Source organism: Oreochromis niloticus, linkage group LG12 (genome assembly GCF_001858045.2).
Source record: "Oreochromis niloticus isolate F11D_XX linkage group LG12, O_niloticus_UMD_NMBU, whole genome shotgun sequence".
Classification (NCBI taxonomy): Eukaryota; Metazoa; Chordata; class Actinopteri; order Cichliformes; family Cichlidae; genus Oreochromis; species Oreochromis niloticus.
The window spans coordinates 36,539,883-36,566,977 of NC_031977.2; the positions used below are offsets into that span (position 1 = coordinate 36,539,883).

General features: G+C 41.9%; 1 protein-coding gene across 4 annotated transcripts; it reads right to left on the minus strand.

Moving 5' to 3' along the window:
• Positions 1-2,292: 2,292 nt before the first annotated feature.
• LOC100694656 (poly [ADP-ribose] polymerase 14) lies at positions 2,293-26,951 on the minus strand. Of its 4 annotated transcripts, none has more exons than XM_025896957.1 (25): positions 26,639-26,940; positions 26,300-26,382; positions 24,026-24,053; positions 23,629-23,682; positions 22,241-22,414; positions 21,461-21,586; positions 18,229-18,402; positions 16,307-16,432; positions 14,684-14,785; positions 11,837-14,024; positions 11,223-11,429; positions 11,050-11,116; positions 10,051-10,287; positions 9,127-9,348; positions 7,682-7,796; positions 7,084-7,218; positions 6,415-6,477; positions 6,149-6,331; positions 5,227-5,430; positions 4,841-4,926; positions 4,283-4,518; positions 3,905-4,176; positions 3,626-3,771; positions 2,883-3,057; positions 2,293-2,782 (listed from the first exon to the last, which is right to left on the minus strand). In XM_025896957.1, exons 1-25 carry the CDS (start codon positions 26,820-26,822, stop codon positions 2,502-2,504), a joined length of 5,868 nt encoding a protein of 1,955 aa, XP_025752742.1. In that variant the 5' UTR covers positions 26,823-26,940; the 3' UTR covers positions 2,293-2,501. The 4 variants fall into 4 exon arrangements, 3 of the variants coding, with proteins under 3 accessions (XP_025752742.1, XP_019220939.1, XP_025752743.1); XM_019365394.2 differs by having other exon boundaries at positions 4,841-4,923; positions 26,639-26,939; XM_025896958.1 differs by lacking the exons at positions 21,461-21,586; positions 22,241-22,414 and having other exon boundaries at positions 26,639-26,939.
• Between the last annotated feature and the right edge of the window lie 144 nt (positions 26,952-27,095).

The following is a 27,095-nucleotide window of genomic DNA, read 5'->3' on the forward strand; positions in this document are numbered from 1 at the left end:
CACAGCAGATGATTTTAGTGATAATTGTAATAACCTGATAAACAAAACTTCTGTGTTTTAATGAATTATCGCTAATCAACAGCTCCTGTTAAAACCAGTGAGGAACAAAATTTGCCCCGTGCAGGAAAACTCCAGCTTCCTCGTTTTGTTAAGCTGTGTGCAGCAGATCACACATTTTCCAAATGTTCACCGTTGGTCAGGCATTGCTATCAGCGTAAGAAGGAGACAGAAGGAAATACAGCGTTTATAAATTCTTCTTTTACTCGAGCAAACCGAGTATAAAGAGAGAGCATGTTTCTCTCATAGTTAGGAGCTTGAAAGAAGTGACTGAACGGGTGGAGAGTCTCAGGTATTTAAACCCTAGTGGGGGTCGTCCCTTAAGAGGTGGCTCTTAACCCCCTATTAACCATGTGTGCCGTCACATGAGTCAGGCGTAGGTCATTACCTGTTTCCTGCCTTCTCTGAATAACTGTAGAGTCTTTACCTACAAATTTAAGCACTTTGAGGCACCTGTTGTTGTGATTTTCTGAAAATGAATAAAGTTGAGTTGAATCCAATTCAATTAAGTACACGCGTGTACTACATGTACATGTGATGTTTTACATACTGTACCAGCCATGATAGAAAGAAATAAGATGCTGGTACAGATTTAACATAATTATCCCTAAAGTTTACATTTCTTTGTATTTTCTCTTTCGTCTAACTTTTGCCAGTCTATGTCCATGAATTTGCTTTTAATCGTTCATTTTTATATTTGTGAGTTCCTGTATTGACTGTTGTTATTTTCTGACTGGCAAATTGAAAACTTTGCAAGCAAGCAATTTATTTATATAGCACTTTCAGATCAGCCCCCAGCTGAACACAAAGTGCTGTACACTTGACATGCCAAAGTGATACATTGAACATGTTAAAAAAATAAGAAAAATAATAATATAAAAATAAATAAAATATATATATATAAATGATTAATAAAATGACATTAAAATAAATAAAATTAGCACAAATAGCAAAGACAATAATAAAATAGTATAAAAAAAATGATGATGAGAATTACATTTAAAACAATAAAATCAGCACATTAGATCAAAACAATAAAATCAATAAAATCGGGTCAGACTGTGTCATATGCCAAGGAGTAAAAATGGGTTTTAAGATGTGTTTTAAAAGTGGACAGTGAAGGGGCCTCTCTAATGTGCTGGGGCAGATTGTTCCACAGATTAGGAGCAGCAATAGAGAAGGCCCTGTCCCCTCTGAGCTTCCTCTTGGACCTGGGTACCTCCAGGAGCAGCTTGTCAGCTGACCTGAGAGACCTGGGGGGTGAGTAAGGATGCAGAAGCTCAGAGAGGTAAGTTGGGGCAAGACCGTTTAAACATTTAAAAACAAACATGAGAATTTTAAAATGAACTCTATGATATACAGGCAGCCAATGGAGCAAAGCCAGGATGGGAGTTATGTGCTCTCTTTTACGAGTTTTGGTTAAAAGTCGGTGAAAAAAATATGTAGAAATGCAGGAGGAGGAATCAGCAGTGATCCGGCCAATCACAATAGTTATTCAATGCATCCACAACACTGTAGTTACATTTCAACAGGTGCTTATATTGTAAGGTAGAAGCTACAATTATATGGTGGCATATCAGGTTACATCGTAGTGTTCAGACGAGTTATTATTATAGGATTATTTATAATGTTTCACTACAACACTATAGTGTTTATAGTGAAAGGTACAGGTTTGCTGCTGAAGCATAAATACACAGTTAGCCTTCAAGTCAGTGGATGCCATCACATGAGGCCAAAAGCTGAAGTATTATACAAATTACATTTTTGACTGGTTTGGCCTATTTGTTTGTTTTCAGGATTCTTCACTCAGTTTTGCACAGGTCTGGATGAAAATGTTGTCATCCATGAGGTTTGGCTCAACTTTGAACTTGGAAGGATTATTTACCAATGTGGGATTCCACATTCTGACTTGTATCAGAATCTAGTCAAGAACAGCTCCAGTTCTTAGTTACTTTTAAATTATTTTAAGGTTTGAGAAGACTGAGCAATAAACAATAATTTAGACGTATATTTACTTCACAGTAGTGCTCAGTGGAACTCAGAAAATGATCACTGTGGACATCCTCAGTCCTCTCATGAGGGGGAATGCTCTTCCATGACCAAAGCAGCATCTGAACTCATTATTAATAAACGTATCCAGTCAAAGCTCAAGTGACTAATTCACAACATGATCTGTAAACTCAAACATAACATTATCAACATGAAGTGTGTATGAAATAACCAACAAGAGACTCACTGATTGTTGTATTGTTACTTTAATGCTCCTTTAAACTGCATTTGATTAGATTTAAAGTACAAAGTGACACCTGCAGCAGGAAAAATGAAAGCAACAGCGCCCCCTTCAAAGACGTACAGTATTTTATATTATCTGACAGAGTTAATAGACTGAAGTTAAATTAAAACACGCGACTCCCAGACATGTTGCACAGTGGGAGCGTGGCTCTTCATGTAAATGTGATGAGGTATTCTGGGTAGGCCTGGATATCATTGAAGACTACAAACATGGTTGGATTAGCAGTGTCATCTGTGACGCTGTCATACAGGTCCGAGGCACTCCCAGATTTGGGAGGAGGGGTGATCATGCCTTTTTGTCCTTGGGCGTAGTCTCCAACTAGAACTCTGGCCTGGTACATGCGCTTGTGTCCACTGGTGTCGGGCGTGGCGTAGTTTCCTGCTGAATATGCAGGGTCCGCAGCAAAGTAAGAGCCGTTGCCGTAGATCGCAGCTGTAGACAAAGTGAACAAATTAACTGAATAACTAATTCACTTAAACTAGTGCTAAAATATTCTACCCTTGTATGTGTGTACCGTGTGTGATGGCTTTACCATTTTTTCCTGCGTAGCTGCGGTTGAAGCCTTGTTTGTTGATCAGATGGATGGAGGTGTCCGTGGTGCCGTGAAACAGAAGCTTTTCATTGTTTGTGTGTTTGTTCTTCACCTCCATTTGTTTCTTCATGATCTGGTAATTCTGCCACAGTGACGGATTTTGGACTCTTTCAATCTGCCGACGTAATCCAAACACATCATGTTGGTGATTTTCATCGAAGTACAATAACTCTCCTTCTTACCTCTGTGTCTGCTCTCTAATGATTATTGACAAAGTATTTATAATTAAACATTCAGATGCTTCATCTGGTTTGTTCAAACATTAAAAGTATAACTGCAACTTTAATCTAAGATCCAATAAATGTACTTACACAGATATCTGTGTGTGTGTGATGTACATTTTATGTATATCACTTTTAACCACACTATTTTTCTAAGGAGAATCTTCACAGACACCTATTATTGTGAGCTGAAATCGTAGTACGCCACCCTCTCCTTCAAATATCAGTCTCCAAAAACACCAAACAACCTCAAACATTTGAAAAGGGATTTTACAAACCAGTGGTTGTGTAACATGTCTATATTCATCTTTCCATACAGTTTAAGCCAAACCATCTGTAGTTAAAGCTGATACTTGGACACTAATTTGCTCTCTTTTTATCTCAAATTACATTTTCTAATAAATCTGAATACTTCTGTCTGTGTAAATACAGCCTGGTCTGTGTATTTATGACTGAACATACACTGATGATGGTTGGGTTGAGTCCGGTCTTCGTCAGTTCTTTCTCCACATCGTTGTATTCATTAGATCCTGGAGCCACAGCAAACAACTTCAGCAGGTCGCCCTTCATGTCCTCCCAACATGAAGGCAAAGGCAGAGCGCTGGTACCTGCAGAACAAAAAGTAAAAACTCACCATTGAAACGTTTCAAGCTTTTCTTGGTCCAATGCAAAACGCTGGACACATTGTTTTGTGTTCTTCCAGCAGGTTAAATGAGGACTAAGTGCACGTTACTGACTCACCTCTCAGGTCTTTTCGATGGAGCTCCACGTCATTACGTCCGTTTGCTGAAACTGCTTTTTCACGCTTTGGGTCGGCGGTGTACGCGTCATTGTTGATCTTGATCTTTGCTTTTTGTTTTGTCTTGAAAGCTTCCTCGAGGGTGAGGTTGGTGTTCATGTCAAAGGCCACCATTGACCCATTATGGTCCTTAAATTGCCATTCCACCTGCTCACTCATCTCCAAGGCCTTTTTCATCAAGGCCTCCGCCCGCTCCACCTTACGGATGATGTCCCTGAAGGTCATCAAATAAAAAGGTAAAGCAATACTTTATCATGTAACATGTTAAACCTAAGAATTATTACATGTCAATGGTTTATGTGGCTTTCCTGTTTTCTGACCTGATTGTAGACTCAGCAGTGTAGACATCCTTGGTCAGACCCTCCAGGTGGATCTCCGGGTCCTGGTCCTCTGCTCCTTTGTCCAGACAGATGCTGACCGTCAGTTCTCTCTGCAGAGCCTTCAGCTTTTCCATGTCAGCCTGTGACAGCTGACTAATGCAGGGGTCAGAGATGGTTTTCTGTGCCTGCTCAGTCATAATCAGGTCAGTAATCCTCTTCTTGGCCTGACTCGCTGCCTGCAGCATCAGAATGTGTGTTAATAACAGAGATTTAAAGACAATACATTTATTTTTATTTTACTGAGTGTACTGGAACTATATCTCCTTGACAACGAGACCAGCAGTTACTTCAACACAGTGTCTCTGAATATGGTTTTGGTTGCTCATTTAGAAACAAAGATTTTTCCTTTGGTCTATATTTACGATGGTAGTAAACCTCGCTGTATTGCAGTATTTAAACAAAGGGTTCATCCTAAAATGCACTGACCTCTGTCTAGAAAGCAGACTTCCTGTCAAATAAATAAATAAGAATGGAAACATGACGTGAATGAATTTGTACCTTGTGGTCATCGGCACACAGCTGAAGCACTACGGGCTTAAACTCCTCCCTCTCCAGGACTAAGTCAGCAGCGATTGGCTGCTCTGCTCCGAGCCCGAAAAACAAAGTTAGTCTAAAACAGCTCAAAATAGCACTGTTGTATTATAGCAAAGAGATCTGTGAATGTCACACAGAGTTCAATCTCCATAAAACAATGTGTAAAAAAAAACCATATAAATAATATTTTAATTGAGAATAGTAAAATATAATATATTTAAGACACTGTAGCCGTTTCTATTCTCAGTTCTTCATCACTGACAGAGTTTTGTTCAAAGAAGAGCTGATGTAAAGAAGTGCATGAGCCTGAATGTGGATTTATTGTTAACAGATTTAAAACAATGTAATACCTTCAGTTTTGCTAACGACACTCTTCTCCTGCATCGTCTCTCCCTGTCTCTTCTTCATGCTCGTGTGGAAATGTTTCAGCATGGCCGTCTGGAAGATCAGGATCTTCACACTCTGAACAAACCTCGGCTGTTTCTTCTTCACAAACTGCACCACTGCATCCACCATGGCGTCAGCCACCGCTGAAGGGCTGGCCCCTCCCTGACCTGGCGGGCAGACGAGGACCAAGCAATGATGATGATGATGATGAAAGGATGAAAGTTTGTGAGATAAGAATAAGAGTTTCATTTCAATACAGTGCCAAGAAAAAGAGCTGGACAAAGGAAACATACTGACTGTCTGAAAAACATAGAAATAAATCAATTAGAACACGGAGCACAAACAGTCCACCTCAGAGTCGTTTGCACTGTTGGAAAAAGCACTGATGTGACTGAGATGAGCGAGCATGGAGGAGCAGCAGAGATGGAAACTACCTCGCAGCAGTAAATGCACCGGACAGTTAGCTGCTCTAATCACACATCGGTGTAATCTGACATCACACAGAGTCGGTAGAAGGGAGCTGTGTTTCAACTTTGTATTAAAGACATTTTAGTGGCACAAACTCAGCTTTGTGAGAGCGGTGTGAAGTAAGGATGCTTTGCATTGCTGCACAGTGAACCGAGTTGTGATGGAGGTGTAGCCTGTGGCTCTGCTGCAGGGGAGGGGTGGTGCAGCAGGCTCAGGGGCAGTGCCAGAGAGGCTGGCAGGGCAACTGAGTCCACTCAACTAGTTGTGCTCTCACTATTTCAGTGACGCCAGGACCTGAGAGGGGAGAGAGCACAGGTGACGACAGCTGGAAAGCTGCTGCAAAGCCCGATACACTGGGACACACAGCTGTGTGTGTCCCAGGTCGTTCCTGTTCACATGACTGTAGTTTGTACAGACCTGTTCCCAGAGCTGGGAAGGCCACAGAGCTGAACTTGTTCTCCTCGCAGACCCTCAGCACTGAGTAAACCGTGTTTTTAATGCTTGCAGGGTCGTTCTGGCCGACGACGTGGACGATGTTCCTGCTGGGCAGCTGCCCGGCTGATGTCAGGATCATTGCAGGAGGCTGAGCCGTGGAACTCACTGCAGGGAGGAAACAGCGTTATCAATGTGAAGCATAGTGAGTCTAAAAAGGAAGTGAAAAGGCTGGAGCTTCATATACACACCGAGCTGAGCGCACTCCTGCTCAACTGTTACTCCAGCACCGTCTAAGATCGCCTTGGACACTCCTGAGAAGCAATAAGAGGAGAGCAACAGGTGCAGTTAGTCAGATTTTATTACACAGAAAAAACATGTTTATTTTCACAGTTAAATTTCACAGTTACCTCTGTCTCGTTCTCTTTATATGTGCATATTTTAAAAAAATAATTCTCCACCCACCCTGCAGGCGGTCTTTATCAGTATTTTTGATTTTTGGTTTGTTCCTAGGACTGCGCTGTTCTGGAATCTGCTGGAGCCTCCAGCCCAGTGTGACGGGCACCGCCCTGAGTGCTCTAAAGCACCAGACAGCACAGGTGGACAAGCAGACGAAGACAGTCGTAGGAATGTAGCTACACCGAGTGACAGCACCATCAGGAAGAATGAGAAGCTGGAGAAGTACCAAGGGCTCAGAGAAGAGCTCGAGAAGATATTGAGGGTGAAGGTAACAATGGTCCCAGTGGTAAATGGAGCACTCGGCGCGGTGACTATCAACCTGGGCGAGTGGCTCCAGCAGATCCCAGGAACAACATCTCAGATCAGTCCTAGGAACAGCACAGATACTGCACAGGACCCTGAAGGAAGGTCCTACTCAGTGTCTTAACTGTTGTAGCCACAAATATAAGGTCAACACTCACCTGCTTTAAGGTTAAAGCTCTGATTGGAGGAATTGACAATGACATCACTGGCTTCCTTGGTAATGTCACCTGATGATGCCTGAAGGGTGAGTTGATCGATCTGCATCTGGTGCACATCGAGGGAGGTGAACAAGACTGGGACAGAGAAATGTAGGCGGGCGCACACACACACACACACACACACACACACACACACACACACACAGAGTTATTTTTTATAACACTCACTTTTCAACACTCACACCTATTTAAAAATCCACAGTTGACCAACTCTTCCATCTAATTAAACAGGAATAGACAGAGCTGAAGATGTGACCCCAGGACCTGTAAGGTGTCCACCCACTGATATTCACACAGAGTGTTTACTCTATTCTGTCTGTGTTTAATAAGCTCAACAGCGACACCTGCTGGACAAACTAGGCTCACAAACACCTTTAACAACATGAATTGTCACTGATGGTCACATCAGGCCACTTAGTGAAACTAAAACATCCTCAGTTTGTCCTGGCCAATCTCTGACCTGCTACATTAAGACTAAATAACCTGTAAACATCACGTTAAACAGGATTCTGCTCTTTGTAGTTCTGATGGTTCTTACCTGAGGAGTGCTGTGATTGGTCGACAGCCTGTTGAGCTGGTACCTCATTAAAACCACGTGCTTCATGTTGGACGTTCCTCTGAGCGGTCTGAACAGTGAACTCTCTGGTGAAACACTGATAATATATTTCATGTGTTACGTTCATGCTGGTGATTTCTTTTCTCAGCACTGATGAAGCTGCTGTAACTGCAGCTCAGTGCAGTGGAACGTTAAGAGGAAAAATACAATTTAACATTTAATCATTTTAAACCTGAAGGTGGTTTTAATTACATGTTAATGGGATTATGTAATGTAGTCTGTCTTTGTTGTATTTGATTTGTCAGTTTTTATTGTTTTTTGTTGCTAAATTTACATGATAGGTTTGTTCCTCCTGAAGCAACATCAAATATATTCTCACACAGCTCTAATGAAATCAGCTGCTTGTATGCTTCACACTGCTGACAAAACATAATTCTGCTAATGTCATTACCTAAGAAATAAAAAGCATCGACTGCTTAATGGTGTAGCTAAGAAAATTTAAAAAAGCAGGAAATACGTTAAAAAGCCAGAGTAGTCGTCTGTTTTCCAGCTGACTAATGAGCAGCTTTCTGTGGGGGAACATTACCCACAGAAAGCAGTGATCTCCCCTTTTTCCTTTATGTTTTCAGCTTTGATAAAAGGTGCTCGTAGTTAGGAAGGTTTGAGGGATGTGATTCAACAATGAAGTAAAGTAAACGTGGTGTGCTCAGTCCAAGTGTCTCTAATGTTTTTGGCTGCAGTCTACAGTCACATTTACTCCCCATGCACAGGGAGTGAACCAGGGGAGAGAGCCTAATCAATAAAATTATATTTAATTTGATTGAAGATAATAATATACGTTACTTTTAGTACAATAAAAATGTCCCAGTAGCAGTTTTGTCTAGTTAAACCTAGCTAACCAAAATGGAAAAGACAAAAATCAAGAAGAGAAAATCTCCATCAGCGGCTCTTTGACATTGTTGTTGACTCTTTTAATCTTTCTTTGCTGAAGCTGAACGCATTCTGTGCAGGAGACACGGCAGGAGATTGATTGGCAATGGTCTACAGCCAAACGGGACACAGAACACAACGCGCTGTAAAAAACAGAAAGAAAAAAGAAACCATGAAAAATTGCACAAAAAAAAAATCTGCAAAGCAGCGAGGCCGCGAAAGGTGAACCGCGTTATTGCGAGGGACCAGTGTACTAACAGTGTGTATCACCACTCAGTGTGGTTTCTGCTACCTGTAGCCACAAGCAGCTTCACTTGTTCCAGTTTCTGTGCTAAGCTAGGTGACAGTGGGACTGATCAGTGTCTGCCTGCACATTATGTGTCCATGTGTTTGTTGTGGGTTCACTAACAGGCTGGGTTTGCTCGTCTGGAGTGCTCACTGTCAGAACATGATAAGCACTTAAACACTCTTAGCTCCTATCAGAGTCACAAACTCACATCCACAGTTTGGCTGTCACTGGGGTGAACGACGATGACCACCTCTCTCAGACAGCGAGGGTTTCTGCTGCTGCTGAACGAGCGGATCTCCCTCAGCAGGAGTTTGGACACCAGGGCTTTGGGGAAGCTCAGGTTTCCTGTCCCGATGGCTGGGAAGGACAACGATGCCATCTGACGTTTCTCAGCCTCCACCAGACAGTATCTGATGATGGACGTTAACTCCTGACAAACAGAGATAAGTCAAAGACAGATAAAGTGAAGCTGGACTTCAGTGACTGGGCAAGATACACAGTACGGTATGTGAACGGCCAGGAACAAAAGTGGCGTTTTCACTGGTGGTGAGGGACACAGATTTTCTCCTGATGCATCCCTCAGTCGATGAGTGCATGAATGATGGTTTAAGTAGAGTTTGGGGATAGAAAACAGTGATTGGATGAATGTGTGTAATTGGGCCAGTGAGGCTTGTAGTAGAAGGAATCTGGAGTTCTCAGTTGGAGTAGAGAAGTGCTGTGTTAGTATCAGAAACATGGTGTCTGTTTGTGTCAAGCTACAGTATCTCACAAATGCTGGGGCTTATGGGAATAAGAGAGTTTAAGAAAAGAAAAGAGAATAAAAAGTGCTTTCTGGAGTTTTCTTTGTAAAGACTAAATGTTCCAAACTTATTCTTATGAGTGCAGATATCTGTGGGACACACTTTAAGTGTTTGTGCTGGGGTGTGGTCTGCAGAGGTGGGGTGGTGCAGTGGGCTCAGGGGGCGGTACTCAGCAGGCTGACGGGGCAGCTGAGCCTAACAGACTAATCACACTCCTTAGTTCAATGGCATCAGGACCCAGAGCTGGTGTGTGTGCGACCAGCAGCTAGAAAGCTAAACTGTGTATCCTGGGTCCTTCATGTTTACAGTGTCTAACCTTTATTAAGCCTCACCTCCTCTGCCTGGCCGCCTCCTTTGTCCCAGGAAGGACAAACAGCGTGAAAGACTTTCTGGCACGTGAGGTTGTAGCCGTCAGTGACGACAACATCACCGTATCGCAGTGTGGACCTCTGGGCTTCAGAGTAGATGGCGTCCTGCAGACGGCTTCCAGCTGCTGACAGGATGGCTTTGGACACAGCTCCCTGGTTCAGTTTCATGTCCTCTGAGATGGTGTTGACGATGACGTCAGTCTGTGGAACAAGAGTAAAATCACAAAAAGCTTGGTAAATGAAAGTCATTTTTAAGTAAAAAATCAAAGATATCTTATCATTTTAGCATTAAAAAGGCTGAGACACTAAATGTCTGCAAACTACAGTATATAAAATACACAAACTGTCTTCCATAAAAATATTGTAGTATAAATTCTTAATTATGTGATCAGAGTGGAATGTGTCTTCGTTGTTCCTGCTGATAAAGCTGTGTAGCTTTGTTCTTAGTTATTATATTATTTCTGGCTGATCATTTTGCCCACCTGATATAGAAAGACCAGGAAATGCATCCAGGCATTTTGACATGTTAATCAAATTATAGTTAAATGAGCAAAGTTTGAGTCGTGTTTGGAACATGTGACACCTTCACACTAGTCAATTAAAAACATAAAGCAGGTTTCAAATTGGAATCAGTGGAGGTTTGAATGTGCTGCATTTATCAATGCACTAATGTACCAAAGTCTTTGATGAGCGTTCCTTTGTAAACTCAGCATTCAAATGTATTTATGTAGTAAGCTCATTTGGCCCTGTAGTGAACACTGTTGTGGTGTTCAGCAGAACAGAAACGCCACAAAAACATGAAAAGACAGAGACAGATAGAAATAAATACTGCATAAACCAGAATTTACTTTTAATCCTGGTTTAAAGATGTGTGTAAGCCAAATCTATCCCTTCATGTTGTAATTACATGACCATTTACAGAATCCTCTAAACTATGATCCAAATGACAGCACAGGTACTCACAGTCTGGTCCTGAATGTTTCCCTTACATAAAATGATCTTCAGCCCCTCAGCTTTGGTCTGCTCCAACCTGCATCCAATCAGATAACAGGACTGATGATATCAAAGAGGCCTCATGAACATGATGTCATCAAGAGTGTGATAAAACCAAAGAAATAGAAGGTGAACCACCCTACCCTCCATGCTCTCTGTGGCTGCTTTGTTGCTTGGGGCTCTGGCCTCCCCTGTTACCGTGATGATTGCCCCGGAATACACCTCCTCTTCCTCTTCCACCTCCTCTTCCTCTTCCACCTCCCCTTCCTTCTTCTTGTTTTTCATTACACCAGCTGGCACCATGTGATTGGTTCTGACCTCTGCCTCTGCCTCGACCCCGCTGATGTCCACTAGGAAGTAATGACAGTTTTAAATACTTTCCAAATGACTCCAATTTGACTGAAATACTTAAGCAGCCATTTAGGTTAAAATAGCTGCTCAGCCATCTTTGTGGCAACCATAAACAATAAATCTGACCAATAAATTGATATAGTTTTTCTCAACTAGCTCAGCATCAACAAGGTTTACTGAAAAGATTTAAAGAAATAGTTTTATTTTTGGGGGGTTGTGGATATAGATTAGCTCCATGCTGTCAGGTGTACAGAAGTGCTTATACAGTTATAGAACAGACACAATCCAATTAAGGACGTTACATGGAGCTGGATGTTGTTACCTGTGATCATGAGCTTGATGAGTATCAATGTTAAGATGTTTACAGTAAAAGTTCATTATTAAAAATGGTTTAAAAAAAAATTACCCTGAAGCTCCTGTTCGTTTCCTGCCTGCTTGCTGTGGGATGGTCATTGTAGGTCCGAGGTCAGAGAACTCCTTGCTCACAGCTGTAGCCATGACTCTGACGGTGCTATCATTGTTGTCCACCAGGTGAATCTCAGTTAATGATCTCAGACCTTGTGGGCCTTCACAGTACTCCCGAACTGCCTGGGCTATGGTCTCAGCACAGAGGTCAACAGGGAAACCAAAGATGCCCGAGCTGATCGCTGGCAGTGCAATGCTGGAGCAGTTGGCCATTTCTGCTTGTCTCAGACTTTCTCTAACTGCACTCTTCAGGCGTGACACTGCTGTCTTCCTGTCAAAGTCAGAGAATCGTGGACCAACTGCATGGACAACATGTTTGCAAGGCAGGTTATGTGCATCTGTTATGATGGCGTCACCTGGACGTAGACGTCCATTTTTAGCGACATAGTCGCTGCTTTCTCTCTGCAGCTGTGGTCCTGCAGCCTTTAGCAGTGCCAAAGCCAGGCCACCAATGTGGTCTAAGTCCTCATTAGCTGCATTGACCACAGCGTCCACACCAAAGCTGCAGATGTCCACCTTACTGACAGAAATCTGAACTCCACTGATGGTCTGCACTTTACAATAACAAAGGGTACTTTCTCCTCCATAATTCTCTACTTCCTCTTCTTCTTCTTCTTCAATCTCTGGACGAAGGAGAATAACACATCTTAACTCAGTCATTATTGTAGACAGGAAAATGCTTCCTTGGGTTTGGAAATATTTCTTTGCTCCGGGCTTGTCCACAGTTAAGGTGTCAGTGAAAAGAGCACTGGCCAGTTCCATAAAGCAGGATTTGGCTTTCTGGACATGAAGACGAGCACCAAGGATGCTGATGCTCTGCTTCTGTACATAAAACCTTACTGATACATGATTATCTTTAGCAATACTTAACCATTCTTTTGATTTTTTCTTTTTAATAAATGAAACAACAGCACAGGATTGGACACGAAGTGTTTCTTGGATTTGTGAATTGCTTGCAATGAACTCCCTCAGACTCTGGCTGACCTCTTTCACTGGATTCACAAAACCAGCCACTGTTATTTTGTTTCTTCTTTCTGGATGCATCTGAATGGCCACAGTTTTTTTCTTGGATAGGTTGTATGTATCCAGCAGCTTTTGCTTCAGGTGGCCCCAGGTGGGAAGTTTTAGAACTTTCTGGTCTTCCACATCAACAATCTGATGAGCCAAAGCAGCCTTCATCTTACTTTCTGCATCAGCAAGGGCTCTGTCAGAACTCCCCAACAGCAGAAGTCCTTTGCTTTCAATGGTGTAGATTGCACTGATGCCTTGAGATGTGAACAGATCCTGGGACATGTCCATTGGATCCAATTTTCTGAGAAAGTCTAGAAGACATGGGGGCACATTCTGATGTTTCTTACTCATATTCATTCTCTTCTCAGAGATCCATGCCTTAGTCTTGAAGACCTCTGCAGGAAGTCCTGTAATGGTTAACTTCTGGGTGCCTTCATCATAAGAGAGTTTCATCTCAGGGGAAATGTCCAGAGCAGTTTTGTGGAGCCCTTCCTGCTTCAGGATGTAGAACCATGCAGGGGACAAAATCATTTCCTCAGAGATGCTGTTTGTCTGTCGTTCAATGTGACTCATGGCTTTAAGAAGAATCTTCTCCACAGGAGCCCTGATTCGTTTTATATCATCAGCTCGGCCAGCAACAGTCAGAACTCCTTTGGATGCATCCAGCACCAGGATGGCATCTTCTTTCACAACTGAACGGACATCTTTCTCTGCAGCTGTCCATCCCGGTGCATTTACGTGACATATGAATGCTGTGTACTGAGACATCAGGCGACAGAAGGCCTCTTGGGCCTTATTCATCCAGTTATCTACATGTTCTGCAGTCAGATCTTGCTGCCTCAAAAACTCTGGCACAGGGCTGAGTTTCATTTCAGGGTCATTCAAATCCACTCTGCAGAAGTGTGGACGCATCTGATCATTGATGTGTTCGGATAGTTTCTTCTCCACAAGGAATTTCCAGATAATGTGGTGAACAGGCTCTGTGAAGGGCTCGGGCATCTTCCATGTTGGTCGTTCTTTGCCGTACAAGGCGGTTCCCAGTGACTCATAGTATGGATATACCTTCACCGTGATAGACTTCAACTCGAGGTCTTTCTTTACACAAATCTTTTCCACAACTGCAGCAAACAAGGAGCAGAGAAGCAAAGGTTAGGTAAGTTGTTACTCTGCAGTTCTGAACCTTCTTGATCTGACAAATATCATTTTTCTACAACACTTTTCATCTTCAAATTACTTCAGTTAAACACATTTCAGATTGGATCTAGACTTTTTACAGTTTCTCAGTCACTGTTAGCTAACTGCTTCAGTCATGTGAACACTACTTCTAAGTACAACAGGTATTAATCTAAAGCATTTTTTATTTTATTTTATTAACTTTAGTAATAACTGATTTCTTTGCCTCTAAGTTCAGGTTCACTTTAAAAAACTAGAAAAGCTGACCTAATATTTCCTATGTGAAGCTAGCTGCCTCAGACCAACCTCGTCCTTGGGAATAAAATCACTATATAACCAAAGTACAGGAGTTTTGTGTTCTAACGTTTGGGTTTGTTTTTGTTGTTTTCATCTCAGCTGCTTCGCTCCAGTAAGGACAAATATTAGTCGTACACAGTCCATTCTGAAAGCTTAAACACTAACATGTATCCAAAGTTTGCTGAACCAGTTTCTGTTTAAAGACATGAAAGAACTTGGTGGCAAAGCCCTCACATTAATCACCACTATTACAACATGCTGGTGTCTGCATACGTTCAGCAAAGGTTTACATCAACAAAAAAAAGACCTTTAGGATCACTGAAAGTGATGATGGCAGCCTTTTCTTTTGGGATCATGATGATGTTTTTGGGATGAGTCCAAGTCTTCTCAAAATACAACTCCAGTATGTCTAGAAAAAAGTCAGAAATGCCGTTTTACAGATGCATGAAGGATAAATTACTTTCAAAGTTGGTTATCTGGTTATTTTAGCAGAAATGTTTTTGGCATTAAAAATCTGAGTACTTCTATTTTTCATTGTCAATATAATGAAAAATGTCAGGGAAAAAGTATTAAACACGCAAAGAAAGGGACACTGAAGAATAGGCTTAAGTGTGTTTAAAGTCTGTTGAACGATATTTAGATAAGCCTGTGAAACACAGTGAACACAGTCTGATCAGATGACACCACAGTGGATTTTAAATGTGGCAGAAGTGCAGATTTTACTTTAATTCAGCAGATTTAACAAAAGTATTACATAAACTGTTTAGGAATTCAACTAATTTGTATGCGTTGTGTTACGATTTAATGTTGTCAGTGTTTTGTTTTATGTTACGTTTAAGGATTTGTTCTCGTTTCCTGTTTTATTGTGAAGGTCTGCGTCTCATGTGAGTGTGTTCAGTTTTACCTCTGTCTCGTCTTGTTGATTATTCCCAGCTGTGTTCCCCACCTGTGTGTAATCTCCCTGTGTTTCCCTGTGTGTATTTAAGTCGCGTCCTCTGTCTTTGTAGTTTGGCTGGTCCGTCTGTGTATCCACCATGTTCCTCTCGCGTGTCTGGTGTTAGTGTCTTAGTTTTGTAAATAGTCTTGTCAAGTAGCGATCGTACATTTTGTTCACCTTGTGTATATATCCTTCACTGCAGCAGCCTAGTAGGCGTGAGAAGCCATTTTTGTTGATTAAGTTTTCTCCTGTTTTTTGTTAGAAAGTTAGGTAAGTGGATTGTCTTTTGGTTGGTGTTTATTTTGTGTAGGAAAGCACAGGGACCAGTAGGGAGTTTTTGTTTGTTATTTTTGGCATTGCTCACAGCTGAAGCGAATAAATGGCTGCTTAGCATTTTAGAAGATATTGTTGTTTGTGTATTTGCTTGGGTGGTGTGTGAGTGGGCCAATTTCTTGTTGCGTTCATACACGCCTAGACTAAGAACGTAACAGTTGTCCTTATTGTTCAGAAGGTTAGAAAGAAATTTAGGGCTGAATCGATTGTGTCTGTGAATCGACACAGAGAATGTGGAAGCTACACTGTACACAGCTATAATCATGAATGAGCTCAATCATGGCCTGAGTTCATTTCCTGTATTGAGGAGAAGATACTTATTTTTATATTTAGCTTGTTTATGTAGTTTTTTTTAATTACCTGTATAAGTAACTATGCCTCTTGTTGTATTGATTAGCTCCTTTCTAGATTTCATGTGTTAATTTCAGGTGAAAATGGAAGCAACAAAGCTCAAACTGTCTCTTTTGTCCCAACAAATACAGCCACTGTAAAATGCTAACCTAAAATCGAATATAACAGAACAGCTATACTGAGCAGTAGACTCATGTTCTGGTAAACTTTTTTCAACCAGAGGAGTCGACCCCTGCTGTTTGTTAAAATAATGTATTAATTATCCAAAGGCTTTTATATACAGTCTATGGTTTTTAGGAGCACATGTACCTTTAACCACAGTCAGAGGAAGACTCTCCACTCTGATGTTCGTTGCTGCCTCCAGAGGCCGAGCAGTCAGTCCATGCTTCTTCATCTTTGTGCTGGTCTGGCTTACAGACAGGAATCTCTCCACATCTGCAAAAGAATCCAGATGAATCCTTTCAGACTGAAACAGGATGAGAGAGATGAGCTGGGCTACAGCGTATCATCTAGAAATCTTCTTATGAATGAATGAAGCTCCCCAATTCTAGATCAGGCTTCCCCTTTTTTTTTTTTTTTAATGTAGCGTCAATATAGATTTATTTTCTATATTTAATAACCCTGCTGTATTGGAGACAGATCTGCTGTCATTTTATGCTGTTTGTATTCTTTCAAATTTGAATCAAGGATTAGGAGAGTTAATATTTTCACTAGTTGTGGTCAAAGGAAACAATATTCATTCAGGTTCTTGATTATCCTCAATGCTGTGATCTTAATTCGTATGTAGACGACATTATGTTGTATGTAAAGCAACAAAGATGTTGGGATCAGTGGCAGCAAACAGAATAGTGATAAAGGAGAGCAGTGATAAAGAGTCTGTTGAGGTATTTGGATCTGTTCATTCATTTACTTTACTGATACCAATTTATTTATGATTTCTGATATCAAAGTAAAAATTGTTTAACATGTGCTTCACTTGTTTGTGTATGAGGTAAAGTCAAGCAGGTTGTCCTCACTGCAGGGCCGCTGAGCGTGACCGAGATCAGGCCCCATCTGATCCTCATAGTACCATATGACCCCAACAGAGCACCAGTTATCTACATTCTTGTTTCTATCACAAATGTTCTTAAAATAGCACGATTTAAATCCAGCATCAAGCTTTATCTGTCTGAATCCTGAGACAGACACTTTAAGATTAGGCTTCAAACTTTCCTTTTTGCTAAAGCATATAGTTAGGGCTGGACCAGGTGACCCTGAATCCTCCCTTAGTTATGCTGCAATAGACGTAGGCTGCCGGGGATTCCCATGATGCATTGCGTTTTTCTTTCCAGTCACCTTTCTCACTCACTATGTGTTAATAGACCTCTCTGCTGAATCACACTTGTTATTAATCTGTCTCTCTTCCACAGCATGTCTTTATCCTGTTTTCCTTCTCTTAACCAATCACAGCAGATGGCCCCGCCCCTCCCTGAGCCTGGTTCTGCTGCAGGTTTCTTCCTGTTAAAAGGGAGTTTTTCATTCCCACTGTCACCAAAGTGCTTGCTGATAGGGGGCTATCTGATACTTGAGTTTCCTCTGCATTATTATTTCAAAGTCTTAATGGTATATACAGTAAATGGAATACAATGTTTGTGTAGTTTAAAGTAAAGTTTATATGTCTGTGAAGGTTCTCAGTCATCCAGGTCATCATAGTCTAAGGAGCCTTAACACCCACTCACATCCTGGGCCATCTGACCTCAGGAAATCACATGATAGGGTGGAGCCAGGTTTCACAATGAGCTCACCCGAAACCCTGGCTGATTGTGACCTACACCCTTTTTCACACATTGGCTCATGTGATTAGGTAGAGGATCATCAGGGGGTCCTTTGTCTCCCTTTGGGGGGGAAACTCCCACAGGGTTTAAATCTGGGACTCTCCACCATTTGACCCTAGAACTGAAGAAGCTTCTCGGATGAAGGTGAAACGTCTTCAAGCAACTTAAAGAAGTCCAGATGCTTTTCTTTCCAAGCTCCTTAGACTAAAGTTATATGAAAATGATTCATTATTCAAATTTAATCACATGGTTTTGTAATTTGTGCTTCTCTACACTTTTCCAAATCAGATATGTGATTTTGTATAAAGTCAGGTTTAAAATTAGACTCAAAGGTTACTCTAAAGGGGATTTTGGATGTTTGTCCTTTTGCCTCGTTGTGTTTGTGTATGTGGAAACGTCCAGCTGTTTGCTTCCTACCTGCAGGGCTGCTGAAGGTGACCACAGCTTTGTTGGATTCCAGGATCCTCTCCATGCTGTAGCCGTTCTCATCCAACCCAGAGATGTTCTCCACCAGCATGGAGAGCAGATCTGTGGACATGTTGTCTGTGACGTTTTCCAAAACCACAGCACAGCTCTGAGACGACTCTGAGTCTGAGAGAAACACACAAACCTGATCAGAGAAAGTGTCTGTGAGCAGTGGGGGAAGGAGTCTTTTGTCCGGCCTGCTATTCCTAAAACTTTACTTTCAGCAGCATTTCTTTTCTGTAAATTGGAGCACCCCCTCCAGGGGTGAGGGCGGCAAATTCTGGGCTGTTTGCTTGAACTAGCAGCAGAGTTTTAGTGCTATTTGATTAAGTAACAGTGAACGTCAGTCAGCACACACCCACGTTTGAGTTGTTATTTGTTTCTCAACACAGTGGGAAGTTTATTCAGCTATAACTGAGAAAAAGTGATCAAATGACAGAATTATGACACTTATTGTTTTGTTTGTTCAGCTGTTTTATAGGTGTTATAATTCTGGAAGTAAGTGAAAATTTTACCTTTGTCTTCTGTTTCAAAAACTGACTAAAAAACAGTAGTGACTCACTGTGATACTGACACAAGTATCTGCCTGAATAATCACTATGCACCGAAGGCATCAAACGATGAATGAACACTATGAATAACTCAAAATGTTTTATATATTAGATTTCAGCCGGCATTTGCTTTGATTACTGCTTTGCACACTCTCGAGTCTCTTTCGTTGAGCTTCATGAGGTCTTGAAAGAGTTCCCAGAGATGTTGAGCACTTGTTGGCCTTTTGCCTTCAATCTGTGCTCCATCTCATCCTCACACAGCCTGGAGGTGTGTTTGGGGTCATCGTCCTGTTGAAAAATAAATGATGGGATGGCATGTTGACGCAGGATGCTGTGGTAGCCATGCTGGTTCAGTGTGACTTCAATTTTGAATAAATCTCCATCAGTGTCACCAGCAAAGCCCCCCCACACCATCACATCACCTCCTCCATCCTACACAGTGGGAACCATGCATGTAGAGACCATCGTTCACCTTTTCTGCACAAAGACACAGCAGGTGGAACCAAAGATCTCAAATCTGGACTCATCAGACCAAAGCACAGATGGTCTCCTTGTGTTTCTTGGTCCAAACAAATCTCTTCTACTTGTTGCTTTTCCTTAGTCATGTTTTCTTAGCAGCTATTTGACCATAAAGGCCTGATTCACACAGTCTCCTCTGAACATGTAGAGATGTGTCTGCTACTGGAGCTCTGTGTGGCATTTATCTGGGCTCTGATCTGAGCTGCTGTTAACTTGTGATTTCTGAGGCTGGTGATGATTGTATCCTCAGCAGCAGAGGCGACTCTTGTCTTCTTTTCCTGAGGCGTCCTCATGTAAGACAGTTTCTTCCTAGTGCTTGATGGTTTTTGCAACTGCACTTGGAGACATATTCAGAGTTTTAGCAGTTTTCCAACTGACTGACCTTCAGTTCTTAAAGTAATGATGGGCTGTTGTTTCTCTTTACGTAGCTGATTGGTTGTTGCCATAATATGGATTCTAACAGTTGTCAAACACGGCTGTCAGCTGTGTACCAACCTGACCTCTGCACTACACACCTGATGGTCCCAACCCCATTAAGAAAGTAAGAAACTCCACAAATGAACTCTGACAGACACACCTGTGAGGTGAAACCATTTCAGGTGACGACATCATGAAGCTCACTGAGAGAAGGCCGAGGGTTTCCAGAGCTATCAACAAAGCAAAGAGCGGCTACTTTGAGGAATCTAAAATATAAAACATTTAGAGTTATTTATCAATTTTATCTTTGCTGCATAATTCCATGTATCTTGCTTCATATATTTGATGTCTTCAGTTGGTATCTACTATGTAGAAAGAAGAAAAATAGAAATAGAAAAAACATTAAATGAGAAGGTGTGTCCAAACTTTTGACTGTTAGTGTATATCTGGCTGCTTCAGTTAATGTTGTCAGGACTACACTTCTGCCCAGCAGTAAGTCAAGAAGAGTCAAGAAAGCCTCTATTTGTCACATGCAGATGGGACACCCCCCCCCCCCGACCTTACATACACAACACAGACATGACATGGGGAGACAGGTCGGGGACCGGTAGTATTTTGGAAGAACACAGAAATGTACAAATCAATCGGCAAGATTGATTTGATATCTGACAATCGGCGAAAAAAAGAGACCTCTACTCATGCTGGGCTCCTCTGCACAAAGAGCTCCTAAATGTCCACATCACAACATCATGAAGCACGTGACCAGCAACAGGGGTGGGTAAGGGGGTGAGAAGTAAGCTGATGCAGACGCAGCCATCCTGCCCTGCAGCTATACATCCAGCGCTGGGCCCAGACCCGCCGTCCGACTCGGCCTGAGATAAACGTACGAGGGCGTTTGGAACGAGTCTAAACACAGTTTGTTATCAGGGGAGAAATTGTTTGTTATGTTCAGCTCCAGCCTTGAGACCGCAGCTGGCGCCGAAACGGTAGCCGCATGAAATAATGGTGGTGTTCTTGCTTTAGTGCGAACCACTGCATTTCAATTTTACAGTCGTCTGATGTCCATCACTGGTCTCTCACCATTCCCATTGGAGAGCTGTGAGCCTCTCCACCATGTTATCCAGCTACACTGACAAGTTATCCAGTTTGCTCACAGAGCATAAGTGTTCACGATAGCCGTGAGCCTCTCCGAGATGTTGTCAGAGTCTCAGCACTCACAGCAGCCGCAAGCTTCTCCAAGATGTCATCCGTGCTGCGTCTAATGAGCCCATTCTGAGAAGCCACGGCTCGCTCCATCGTTCCAATCAACACAGCGGGCAGCCTTGTGGGGATTTGAACAGCCGTTTAAGCTTTCTTTATTCTTCGATAAGCCAGGGCCAAGCCAGCGCTGATCAGTTATCATGGTTCTGAAAAGGTAGATGTCTTCAATGGGCTCTCCCGAACCCAGGCTTCTCGTCGAGAAGAGGGTCTCAATTGCATTCAGGCACCAGTTGATCAAATCCATAGTTCCTCTTTTAGGTTTTAGAGAACAGACTGTGAGACTCTTCCAGGGTAGAGGGAGAGAAGTAGACAAGACTAGACAGAAACATGAGAAAGCCAAGCAGGAAGGATAAGGGAAGGGGGAGGGAGAAAGTGTGACCGCCTTCGTCAAGAGCCAAAAGAGAATAAGTGCAGCATATACTGCTTTCTGTCTGTACCTTTGACCACTGTCGGAGGAAGACTCTCCACTCGGATGTTCGTTGCTACCTTTAGGGGCCCAGCGGTCAGTCCATGCTTCTTCATCTTTGTGCTGGTCTGACTTACAGAGAGGAATCTCTCCACATCTGCAAAATAATCCAGATTAATCCTTTCAGACTGAAACAGGTCAGAGGACGAGAGAGAAGAGCTGGATTACACAGTGTTATCTATATAATGATGTCAGGCTTTGTCCTTGTTTAAAATATAAAGGCAATCTTTGTTGGATCTACTTTATATATTTAATAATCCTCCTTTATTGCAGACAGATGTGTTAATATTTTGTGCTGTTAGTGTGTTGACTGTTGCAGGAGCCAACTGTAGACTCAGGCTGTCAGAGGTGAGCTTAAAGCGAGTCATTTATTGAAGGTTAACTTTCCAAAAGCTGTGGATGAACCAAACGAGACTTTATCCTGGTTTCAACAGCTATGCTAACTGAAGCTGCTGGCTGCACTTTAAAATATCTTTGGATCAATTTATCTCAATGAATGGCCCACGGGCCTTTAAAGTGGCAAGTGACCCAGCTGTCCTAGCTAATTACAGGCCAATCTCCAGCTTCCTTTTATCAAAAAAGTTCTTGAACCAGTTGGGTTTAAATCCAGAACCAAATTTAAAATCCTTCATTATTTTAAATAAATATTTTTTTTAATTATTATTTTATTTTGAATGTAAATTCTTCCTGTTAAAAGGGAGTTGTTCCTTCCCGCTGTCACCAAATCAGCTGGTAGGTGTTTGCTTCCTACCTGCAGGGCTGCTGAAGGTGACCACAGCTTTGTTGGATTCCAGGATCCTCTCCATGCTGTAGCCGTTCTCATCCAACCCAGAGATGTTCTCCACCAGCATGGAGAGCAGATCTGTGGACATGTCGTCTGTGACGTTTTCCAAAACCACTGCACAGCTCTGAGACGACTCTGAGTCTGAGAGAAACACACAAACCTGATCAACGAAAGTGTCTGTGAGCAGTGGGGGAAGGAGTCTTTTGTCCACGTTATTCCTAAAACTTTACTTTACTGACATTTCTCTGTTAAATGAAGCACCGTCAAGGCGCAAAATCAATACACTTTATCCAAAATAAAATCAGTGAAGAAAAATGGCTCCAAAAACACTGGACTAAGAAGAAGAACCACATATGTTTGTGATTTATTTGTTTAGTTGAGACAAAAGCTGGTGACTGTGCCCTTAATACTGGTAGGTATTTATTTATAATCATTTATGAAGGAAAAACTGAATTGGACTCATTCACCTCACAGAATGAAGCTCTTTTCAAACATGCACTGCAGGCGTGAACTTTCATGATTGATGTGAATATATGATCAAATAAATCTGAAAGCTTTTAAACTGCAGCTTCCCGTGTGTGATGACTCTGTGTGATGACGAGCTGAGCCCATCAGAGAAGCGTGCAGGTCACAGTCCAGTGTGGATTCAGGGTGGATGTTGTGGATGCAGAAAACACACAGCATCATTATTTAAGGAAAGCTTCTCCCATTGTGTCGAATGAACTCAGTTTTCCCCTCTGACAGCAGGATGGAGGTCCCGTCCACCTGCAGCTCGTCTCATCACTGAGGTCTAAGACCTGACGGACAGCAGTGTTACCCGCCTCCCGTCTCTGTGCGTTACATTAACAGATGTTTTCCTCTGGCTGTTTCATCCACACAAAACCCCTTTAATTTACACTGAAACACTCCACAGTTATATTTTGCCCGTCCACTCACAGCAGTCCACTCTGTCTTTGTATAGAAAGAAAATCAATGATGAGACCATTTAATGTCAGACACCGTGTGACTCTGTAAGTTCATGTCAAAGTTCACTGCTGTGAAAGAAGCATGACTGCAGAGTAACTCAGTGGAATTCATTTTAAGTTTCACATTTAACATATTTTTCATTTTTCTCATTAACAAAAATAGCTAGACTATGATAAATATATAGGTGTCAATTTTCATCATAAAAAACAAAACAGTGTCATTTTAAACTGGTTACATTTTCCCACAAATTCTTTTGAAATTGTTTGTGTCAAACAGTTCAATGTCAGTGTGTCAAATGCCAAGTTAATGAAACTTTGTATAAAGTATAAATCTAAACTTCCTGTAGTTTTGTTCTCTGTTCTCTTTATTCTTCATCACTTTGTTTTTACCCTCTTTGCTGGCAGCAGCTCCACTTCCAGGTTCAGCCTGAGGCGTCTTTGAGTCTGACATGAACACAGCGAATCACAGAGAGGTCAGAGCACTGAGATCTGAAATATGGTTATTAAAAATTAAGACACATGGAACTTCTTATATTTTACTGGTTTAAATTTGATTTGAGTCTTTTACTCCAGATGAGCAGGAATCATCATTTAAGCAGGAACATATTTGGATTCATCTGAGATTAAAATCACGAGAGAGCAATCTGACGTGAATCTGCTTCAGCTTGAATAAAGTCTGGTAAAATATTCCTTCATTGCCACAAACACACACTTATTTCACATGAAGAAGATACTGAAACAAATGAACAAAATTCAGTGATGATAAAAACTGAGGAGAAGGATTTACCTGAGACACGGTCGCTGCTCGTTGGGCTCTGAGAACAAAAAGAAAAAAGGTTTAAACCAACAGAAGAAAAAAAGAAGAAAATATGTCGACAGTTACGTTTAAAAGAACATTCAAACTGATTGTTTGTTTTTTCAGTTTTGCACTTTGGAAAAATATTTATAGCAAAACCAACTTCATTATGACATTAATATGTATAAATACATAAATACGATACAAATATGTAATATTATATATCTGCAAATATTACAAAAATATCTTTCTCATACTTAAACTTTCAAATAAATGTTAGTTTTATACTAATGTTATTACATTTTTTCTGTTGCTGCAAACAAACTGAACTTCGGTTCAGTTCAGTGTTATAACATTAATATGGCATCAAATCGCAGCAACAGTTGCCTCAGACTGCTTTTTATAGCAAGGCAAAGACCTACAGACACAACAAAAACAATCATATGAACTCCTATGAGCAAGCCTGATTATTAAAGAGCTTGTAAGTGAGGAGCAGGTGTTTCAATTCTGAATTCAACAGGGAGCCAATATTCATGAACGGCCAGCAGAGTTCAGCCTCACTGAACTGAAGCACTTTTCTTTCTGTGTTTGCAGAACAAAAGACGAGTAAAGGAAACAGATTAAATTCATTTTTTGTCCAAGTGTGCAACACACAGATGGTCCTTACCTGACACAGAACAGACTATCTGACAAATATGACTGAATTATTTAGGGCTGTACATTTGATGCCCACACAGTTCAAGAAGTGACAGAAAATCTGATATGTAAGAAATCTGTGTTAAATGTTGTTGAGTGGGAGATCAGAGCACACAGTACAGGAGTGTCAAAGTTTATGAAAAATGTCTGCAAATTTGGATAACGGGTACGACTTTTGACACTGGAAACTGGATTTGAACACAGGCACTGGTGTCTTCGCTCTGCCAGCAGGGTGAGGAGAGCTGAAAACTAACAGGCAGGAAGAAGTTCTAAGAACGGGACGGACTCAGCAGCACGAGGCCAAGTCTGTGTCAGGAACATAAAATCCAGTTCATTGAAAGCAAAGAGTTCCTTCAGCAGAAAAGTCTTGTTTGTTAGTGATGCAGCATTACTGAGAGCCAAACAATCACCCTCGTTGTCCTTTGTCAGAGCATCTGTCTTCCCCAGTACGTCTCCCAGTTTAGGTCTTCTGGAACTTGATACTTCCCTGTTATCATTCTGGGCTCCTTGTTTAGCCTTTTGGTGTATCAGCGATCAGCCTAAATGATCACTTCCTTTTTCTCAATTCATTCCTACCCGCCTGTGTCATCCTGTGTTTGGGTCCTCATCTCCACTACTCTAAACAGCACTGACGAGTTCGGTAGGCCCGGATGAACAGAAAGATAGTCTGGTTCCAGCAATCGCACCGTCATAAAAATACACTCAAATAATCAGGAAGGTAGAAGGCTTGAGCTTATCCAGATCATGCTCTATGCAAGTTTTGTGGATGATCAGATATCAAAGAGAGCATAGATATCATACACCAGAAGAGCAGAAACACCATGGCAACAAACACCGAATAAACATTGATCCAAGCAGGCCTGGCAGACGGCGAGCTGCACTCACCGCCGCCATCATGACCAGCAACAACCTGTTCTTTCAATTCCAGCCTCAGTGGTTTTCACCTCCTTCGTTTAGAAACTGCATGTTGTGTTTACTTGTGTCATCTTTGTTACATTTGTTTGGTGATCTGAAACATTTAAGTGTGACAAAAGTGTGAAATCAGGAAGAGGGTGAACACTTTCTGTCCTCATGGGTTTCACTGCCTTATGAACCTGAAGACCATGTGACATCATCATGTCAGTCAGGTTGGTTATTGTTGGCATGATTACAGTGCACGGGCAAACATATGAAAATATCAGCTGAGACTCCAAGTCCAACCTGCTTCTGCTGCTGCACACATGCAGGGACTGATTTATATCCATGAGGAAAACGCCTCTAAAACCTGTCACGCAGGCTGGAGTCACCCTGGTCATAACAGCATGCTTATGAATATGATTCAAACACTGAGGAGACGCGTTTCTATTTGGACTGTTGGTTCATACGTCACAGTTATTCAGAGTTTTCTGTTTTTAAAGAACTAATTGTGATATTTGTATAAAGAGAGGCGCTCAGTGAGATTTTATGGAGTCATAAAAACCTAAAGGTGCTTAGTCCAAAGAGCTGAACCCAGAGCAGTGATAGTGAGCAGCAAACAGGAAACTCTGAGTGAGGAAAAAAACCACATGAAACATCTAAAACTGGACTTACTGCTTCTGAGCTCAGCCGCAACTGGATGGTTTTACTGTCCAGGATGATCTCATGATTCTTCCTCGCGAGGACTCGCTCTCTCACTGAAATCACAGCACACACACACACACACACACACGTTTTATGATCAGCTGTTTGAAGCTGTAAGAATCAAACCTGTATCCTGTCATGTTTTCACTCAACAGACAGATGTGAAGAATTCTGTGTTTCATTCTGTGTCACAGTGAAACTCTCAGACCTGTTTGTTCCATCATTACACTCACAGGTCTCTGAGCTCTCCGTTTTTCATTATTAAATGATTTGTTTTACTATCTGAACCATCATGAAGCAGACTCTCACCCTCCGGTGAGCGGAAGTAAACGGCCGCCCTCGGGGCTCCTTCCTCCGCCTCCACCCGGCAGTCTCCTCCGCTCGACTTCTTCTTGCTCTGGAAGTAAATGTGCAGTTTGTTCTTCAGGGCTTTGGTCTGAGCCGGAGTCCAGTCCCCCTCCACGGTCACAGGCGGACACTCGGATCCCTCCATCTTGCTTCACACACACACTGTTACACGCACACTGACACACACACGCACACACACACACTGACAGCCGAACGCAGAGTCCAGACTTCAGGCTAATCTTTACTTTCACTTTCATTTCGCCACAAACGTCCAGAAAACTGAAACCGTGACTCCCAGGTTACTCACAAGTCACGAGGTCTGGTTACGTGTTACCTGTATCTAAAGACACTTTTACTGGTTTATTGGTTTGCGATATTTTCTGACACTTAACTAATTTGAGTTAAAGAAGTTCGTGTT

Bases quoted from the DNA above. Each gene is read 5' to 3' on its own strand.
- LOC100694656 (XM_025896957.1), bottom strand. From the start codon at position 26,822: ATGGAGGGATCCGAGTGTCCGCCTGTGACCGTGGAGGGGGACTGGACT. The intron at 26,383-26,638 runs GTGAGAGTCTGC...CTGTGATTTCAG, and splicing joins TTACTTCCGCTCACCGGAGG to TGAGAGAGCGAGTCCTCGCG. The intron at 14,025-14,683 runs GTCTTTTTTTTG...TGTTTGCTGCAG, and splicing joins CACTTTCAGTGATCCTAAAG to TTGTGGAAAAGATTTGTGTA.